This window comes from Brachyhypopomus gauderio, unplaced genomic scaffold (assembly GCF_052324685.1).
Source record: "Brachyhypopomus gauderio isolate BG-103 unplaced genomic scaffold, BGAUD_0.2 sc107, whole genome shotgun sequence".
Taxonomy (NCBI): domain Eukaryota; kingdom Metazoa; phylum Chordata; class Actinopteri; order Gymnotiformes; family Hypopomidae; genus Brachyhypopomus; species Brachyhypopomus gauderio.
In genome coordinates, this window is record NW_027506928.1 from 2,501 (window position 1) to 10,641 (window position 8,141).

Genomic DNA, 8,141 nt, shown 5'->3' on the forward strand with positions numbered 1-8,141 from the left:
GATGTGTGTGCCATATTTTTGTCAATTGTGATTTTTTACACCCCAATCGAAATTTGTCCTCCGCTTTTAACCCATCTGTGTAGTTCACACACACACACACACACACACTAGTGATTACTAGGGGGCTGTGGATCACACGTGCCCAGAGCGGTGGGCAGCCCTAGCCCGGCGCCCGGGGAGCAGTTGGGGTTAGGTGCCTTGCTCAAGGGCACCTCAGTCATGGGAATTGAACCCACGACCCTCCGGTCACAAGACCAGTTCCCTAACCGCCAGGCCATGACTGCCCCATGGCCTGGTGCTTCTCTTTCTGTGGAGGTACTTGGAGGCTAGCTTGCCAAGGTACCGACAGTTATATGGAGATAAATCTGTAGCAAAACTTGAGAGCGTGAAGGACCTGATTTGAGAACTTGTAAAACAAAATCTGTACATGTATTTTTAATTTGAGAACTTGTAAACTAAAAGTTGCACTTGTAGTTTTGATGTGAGAACTTGTAGAATAAAAATCTGAGCGTGAATGTAAAAAAATTACTGGCAGGAAATGTACACAAATTCCGCACAACTTCAAATCTGCTCTGCTCGACTTTTGCAACACATCTTGGTGTACGTGTTGCAAAACAGATTTGTGCACTTGGGGCAGTGGGGGATTGGACAAGAATCGTGACTCAGCTTATTTTTAGATGCAAAAAGAAAAGAATTGTAGGCTGAACAATTACGGATAATTCCTTCTATCGAAATAAAAAAAAATAGATTTCATATCAGTCCACAAGACTTATAAAAAAACTGATGAACACGAAAACGAAGGGTATCCTCTCTATAATTTCAGAACGTTTTAGTTAGTTTTCTAAACATATAATATAGTTACAGTTAGTTATAGTTTTTTTTTTTTAATTACCGTTATTTATTTAAGTTAACGAAAATGTTTTTTCGATATCAGTTTTTGTTTTTTCATTCATTTTCGTTAACGATTATAACCTTCACACACACACACACACACACACACACACACACACAGACATACTCTCACAGTCACACACACACTAATACATATGCACACATACACATACACAAACATACACACACACACACACACACTATCACACTGTATGTGTGTGTGGCAGGCACGGGGTTTGTCTCCTCAGTGGGTGTACAGTGCAAGGGGTGATTACAGCCGGGCGGCTAAAACCCTGCAGGAGGCTATAAAGAACACGGACGTTCAAGACGAGAGGATGACGCGACTCTACAACACACGCATCATGAGGGTACACACACACACACACACACACACACATACATATACACACACACACACATACGCACATACATACGCACACACACACACACACGCATCATGAGGGTGCACACACACATATATACACACATACACACACACACACACACGCATCATGAGGGTACACATACATACACATATACACACACACGCATCATGAGGGTACATTTACATTTATGGCATTTGGCAGATGCCCTTATCCAGAGCGACTTACATTTTTATCTTATTTTTGTTATACAAGTGAGCAATTGAGGGTTAAGGGCCTTGCTCAGGGGCACCTCAGTCATGGGCTCAGGTCTGGGAATCAAACCCACGACCCTCCGGTCACAAGACCAGTTCCCTAACCACCAGGCCATATCTCTCTCTCTCTCTCTCTCTCTCTCTCTCTCTCTCTCTCTCTCTCTCTCTCTCTCTCTCTCTCTCTCTCTCTCTCTCTCTCTCTCTCTCTCTCTCTCTCTCTCTCTCTCTCTCTCTCTCTCTCTCTCTCTCTCTCTCTCTCTCTCTCTCTCTCTCTCACACACACACACATCATGAGGGTACACACACACACACAGAGGACATTTTGTAATTTTTCTTTATGGCACAAAAACTAATCAAGTAATTGTGTGTATATGTGTATGTGTGTGTGTATATATGTGTGTGTGTGTGTGTGTGTATGTGTGTGTGTGTGTGTATAGGTGGAGTACTACTTCCTGTCCCAGTATGTGTCTGTAGTGGAGACTCCGTTCAGACATGTCCTGCATGGGCGTGGTGAACACACACTGAGCGCGCTCACTCAACACCTCTCACTGCTGCGCACCAACCCGCAGCTCTTCCACGAGGCCCGCTTCCGCCGGCAACTGGCTCTCTTCACCTGGACCCTGCAAGGTGCAGCTAACGCACTTAGTGGGGATGTCTGGAACATAGACAACACATTCTAGAACCGCTGAAACCTTTACAACCCATTCTAGAACTGCTGGATCAAAGACAACCCATTCTAGAACATCTGAAAATTTTTCAACCTGTTCTAAAGTTTATAGAATTCTCATGACTTTCAGTCCGTATACAGAGTCACGAAAGCCACTTTGCTAAATGATGAAACACTTTTATTGGTCATAGTAACTTTTTAAACATCCTGCTTAACATTCTAGAAAAGCGGTCAAAGTACTCTGAAAAGAATGTGTGTGTACTGAACTCTTAACTGAACTCAATAATAAGACCAGACCAGACCTTGACCTGAATTTTGGGACTGCAACAAGCCCTTGCTGGATGTGTGGGTGTTTGGGTGTGTGCCCGTGTGTGTGTGCGCGCCAGTGTGTGCCCATATGTATGTTGTGTGAGGTGAGTGTGTGTTTGAGAGAGATATTGTTAGAATGCACTCTGTGTCCTCTTTCAGTTTCTCTGGCAATATGAGATCTCTCTGTTCTGACAGGGCATTGAGTTTCTTTTCATTAATTAATTGTTAATTAACAATTATGATTAAGAGGTAATTTATTTTATTACTACGTGATAATAAGGCTGTTATTAATATAAACAGTAATTATCGAGAGCAGTGACTCTCATAATTATGACAGTCATACTGTCGTTTAATCAGAAAGCAGCATCTGCTATCGGTCAGTTTGATTGTCCTAGAGAGGCTACCAGAGAACTGTCATGTGACCCCTTCACTATGACATCATCGGCTCTGTCTGTCAGTGATGATGTCAGTTCACCAGCTGCATCACTTCCTTCGTAGTTCTGATGTTAAAATGAGACACAGTGACGCAAAAATAAAATTCTTGTGAAAACTGTTTTGAACCTTATTTTGATGATGTGTGCTGGTGTAACGTGCACATTAAACACTGATTTCTTTGAAAATTCAACACTTTATACAAATGTTTATTAGGATATAAAAAAGCTCACATTCATGTCATAATGTATACGTGCAGAGATAAATACTTACACAGGATAATTTCTAAGTCGTAGACCATAAATACAGTTCTTTTTGTTTTGCACAGACAACAAAAACTGTTGTTGTGTTCTTACAGCAGCATACACAATTCATTTCTAAGCCATATTGATGTTAATTAAATGTTGCTGGAATAATGTGCAAAACTGATGATATTGTACACCACCACCAGATGGCAGCAGAGATCATCTACTCTGCACTACGGAAAATCCGTGAATCTGTTTCATGCGTATTTTTAGTATTATATATTTATATACACATTTACTATTCAGCACTTCAACATTTTTTTAAGTAAGGAATTTAATAAAATCCATATATGTAGATATAGTGAGTAACTGAACACTTTTTGAGGTAATACTATTTGCATCACATAATTCTGTAATCTTGCATTTTGTTGTTTGTTTCTCGATGCTGTATTTCGTCTTTCTGAATGTGGTCAGTTTGGTCAGATGCTGATCATAGATCAGTAAAATATACATCTGGACTTCTGACCAAACCTGCACCTGCTCACAGAGCCCCAGACTCCAGGAGAGATTTATTCTGAGCTCAGTCTAAACCAGGACGTACTGGTGTGCAGATGTTCCAGTTAGCCTGTTTTAGCTGGGTCCTTTGTGTTGGATTAGGATTAAGATTAGGATTAGGATTAGGATTTCTGCAGGTGATGGAGGTGCAGGTCTGTTGCCATAGAGACAGATGGTCTGTGGAGATAGTGAGGCGGGAGATGAACTGGAAGCTTCCAGAAACTTTGATGGGTTTACAGTGCTAACTACCCTACTCACCCCCCTCATCTTCACCACCCTCTTCTTCATCCTCATCCTCACCACCTTCATCTTCCTCTTCACCACCTTCATCTTCACCACCCTCATCTTCATCCCCCTCTTCTTCATCCTCATCCTCACCACCCTCATCTTCATCCTCACCACCTTCATCTTTCTCTTCACCACCTTCATCTCCACCAACCTCTTCTTCACCACCCTCATCTTCATCCCCCTCTTCTTCATCTTCATCCTCACCACCCTCATCTTCATCCTCACCACCTTCATCTTCCTCTTCACCACCCTCATCTTCATCACCCTCTTCATCCTCATCCTCACCCCCCTCATCCACACCACCCTCATCTTCCTCCTCACCCTCACCACCCTTTTCTTCATCCTCCTCACCCTCCTCTTCTTCACCTCCCTTATCCCCACCTCCTTCATCTTCATCCTCACCACCCTCATCTTTACCTCCCTGCTCTTCATCCTCACCCCCTTCATCCTCAGTTCCCTCATCCTCACCCCCCTCATCTTCCTCCTCACCCTCCTCATCCTCCTCTCCACCCTTCCCCTCACCCGTGTCCTCTTCATCTCTTCCATCTGCTACAATTTCCTCCATCTGTGCTCCTCCTTCTCCTCCACTTTCCTCTCTCTCTATATCACCATCCTCTTCTTCATCCTCCTCTTCCTCATCTTCCTCTTCATCATCTTCCTCTTCTTTCTCCTCTTCTCCGCCCTCCTCTCCTTCTCTCTCTCTTTCTCCTTCTTCTTCTTCTCCTCCTCCTCCTCTGTCTTTCTCTCCCTCCTCTCCATCACTCTCACTCTCCTCACTGCTGTCTTCAGAGTCGCCCTAGAAAGAAATTCAGGGTGCCTGAAAATGTTATTTCACATGGTTCGTTGGTGTGTGTGTGTGTGTGCGTGCGTGTGTGTGTGTGTACATCAGCTTACCTCACTCTCTTCTGAACTGTCAGACCTTGTCACTCTGTTTTTGTGCACCTGTGAAAAGCAACATTCACACGTTTGAAATGAGGAAATTAAGACATTTAATCCCTAATCCATCCAGACCATCAGAAATCACAGGAGTAAAGTCTACACTCCATAACTACCATCTGATCTGATTTCTACTAGGAAGTAGAATTTAACTGTGACTCAGTAGAATTTAACTGGAACTCAGTAGAATTTAACTGGGTTAAATGGGTGTGTCTGTGGGTGTATGTGTGTGCGTGCGTGTGTATGTGTATGTGTGTGTATCTGTGTGTGCACATGTGAGTGAGTGTGTGTAAGTGTGTGTGTGTGTGTGTGTGTGTGTACCGGTAACGTCTCCCCCAGGCTGAGCAGCAGGAGGAGCATTAATGTTCCCCTCATCTTCACGGTGCTGCAGAGAAACAGATGATTAGATCTGTGTGTGTTGGGGTTAGATTTAATGGTTAGATCTGTGTGTGTTAGGGTTAGATCTACAGTTTAGATGTGTGTGTGTGTGTGTGTGTGTGTGTGTGTGTGTGTGTGTGTGTGTGTGTGTGTGTGTGTGTGTGTGTGTGTGTGTGTCTTAGGGTTAGATCTGTGTGTGTGTTAGGGTTAGATCTACAGTTTAGATCTGTGTGTGTGTGTGTGTGTCTTAGGGTTAGATCTGTGTGTGGTGCTCAGAAGAACTGAGTTAGGACCCTCGAGTCTGAGATGAATTCTAGGACTCAGAAGAGTTCTGCTGGGACTCATTCATCTAGCACATAAATCCATCTAGTACATAAATCCCTGACCCATCTAGTAAATTTGAACACAGTCACAGAGAGAGTCTTACCTGAACAGAGTTATAGAGAGAGTCTTACCTGAACACAGTCTCAGAGAGAGTCTTACCTGAACAGAGTTATAGAGAGAGTCTTACCTGAACACAGTCTCAGAGAGTCTTACCTGAACGGTGTCTTATCTGAACACAGTCACAGAGCAGTGTCCTATATTATCAGATCTTAGTGCACAATCTGCACTCCAGTCAGTTCAAACGCAGACTCTGTCTTCGCATTAAAATGTCTTCTAGTTATCTTCTGGAATGTGACAGAATTTAAATGGGCCGTTTTCACCCTTCTTAGCGAATCAGAGAGCACTGGTGTGTGATCCCAGCGTGGTGTGGGTGGGCCGTCGAGACACTGCACTTTAATACGTTTGAGCTGTAAACCCTATTTCTGTTTGGGTGACACAGTGTCTTGGCTCACTGTTTGAACTGCACCTCTCAGTCTGGGTGGGAGGCAATTCAGGGATTTGAGCACTCGTTCTCATCCTTTGTGAGGACGTCATGCAGATCACGTTACACCAGGAATAAGCCCAGACATTTAGGTTGACCAAAAAGCAATAAAAGAAAACAATAAAATGGCATGCACTGTGTAGAAAGGTTTATTGTCGCTGAGACCATGTCACAAAATCTGATACTTCTTGTATAAGTTCAAGGTGCCCTGTACATTATCGAATTGTTTGATTTATGTTTTTTTTATGAAAAGGTAGGTGTGTTTTAGTGAGGAGTGTGTGGTAGGAGTGAGATAGTGAGATAGATGTGGATTATTGAGGTAGGAGTGTGATAGTGAGGTAGGTGTGGGTTATTGAGGTAGGAGTGTGTTAGTGAGGTAGGTGTGTGATGTTCAGTATGAGCACCTAGCACAGAGGTCTTGCTAGACTGTCACCTGAGCCTTGATGCTCACATACACCTTGGGCCTTAAACCCATCATGAATATTTTCACCTGCATCTTCAACTCATCAGATCATGTTTAATGGAGCATTTACACGACACCTATGATGACACATGACAGGGTGCGTGAGAATCAGTGGTTTAATGTGACTACAGCGACATTTCATCAAGGATGAAAGGTGAGCCAGTGTAGATTCAGAGCAGAAAGGCTTCTGAGAGGGTTAGGGTTACACTGTTATTATTTTTATAACATGATCTTACAGTATTAACTGGCGTAGCACTGCTCCACCCTGCTGTTTACTTCACATGTGACGTTCATTAACACTTATAAAATACTGAGTGGGTCCTGACCACACTAAAACACTACAACGCTAAAATACTACAACATTACAAACTACACTGCTAAAATATTACAACATTACAAAACTACAACACTAAAATACTATAACATTACAAAACTACAACACTAAAACACTACAACACAACGCTAAAATACTATAATGTTACAAAAGTACAACAGAACAACACAAATACTACAAAGCTAAAATACGCTAAAATACAACACAATGCTAAAATACTACATTACAAAATTGCAACGCTAAAATACTACATTACAAAACTACAGCAACACTAAAACACTACAATGCTAAAATACTGCAACATTACAAAACGACAACAGAAGAACACTAAAATTCTACAACGCTAAAATACTACAATGCTAAAATATTACAACTTTACAAAACTACAACAGAACAACACTTAAATACTACAATGCTAAAATATTACATTACAAAACTACAACACAGCCACACTACAACACAGCAACACAAAAACATCAAAACACTACAACATTAAAACACTACAACACAGCAACACAAAACACTACAACATTAAAACACTACAACAGAGCAATGCTAAAATACTAAAACATTAAAAAACTACAACAGAACAACACATAAATACTACAATGCTAAAATTCTACATTACAAAACAACAACAGAACAACACAGCAACACTACAACACCGCATCACTGAAGGCCGTGAAGGTCTTTCCAGTCCCATCTGTTCAAATGTTCAGGAGCAGAGAAACTGAGGTGGGTAAGATTTCACACATGAAACACATAATATACTGAAGAAGGATTTTATTCTGAATACACAGAGAAATATGAAACTATGTCAAATTAATGTTATAATGTCTGACCTGTAGGGTGCTATCACTACTGGTAAACATGGAAACCGTAGGGAGCTATCACTACTGGTTAACACGGAAACCGTAGGACGCTATCACTACTGGTTAACATGGAAACTGTAGGGCGCTATCACTACTGGTTAACACGGAAACCGTAGGGCGCTATCACTACTGGTTAACACGGAAACCATAGGGCGCTATCACTACTGGGTAACATGGAAACCGTAGGGCGCTATCACTACTGGTTAACACGGAAACGTGATACGTATTGTGTGTGTCAGTAAAGTGTAATGCAGTAGAAGTGAATGATT

General features: G+C 42.1%; 1 protein-coding gene across 3 annotated transcripts in view; it reads left to right on the forward strand.

The window, feature by feature from the left end:
- Nucleotides 1–2,860, forward strand: part of LOC143497350 (transferrin receptor protein 2-like) — a 4,877-nt gene extending 2,017 nt beyond the window's left edge. For all 3 annotated transcript variants that reach the window (XM_076993252.1, XM_076993253.1, XM_076993254.1), the window contains 2 exons: nucleotides 1,119–1,259; nucleotides 1,966–2,860. In XM_076993252.1, the coding sequence (XP_076849367.1) occupies nucleotides 1,119–1,259; nucleotides 1,966–2,208 (384 nt within the window). In that variant the 3' untranslated portion in view covers nucleotides 2,209–2,860. The remainder of the gene's footprint in view (nucleotides 1–1,118; nucleotides 1,260–1,965) is intronic.
- Nucleotides 2,861–8,141: the final 5,281 nt, after the last annotated feature.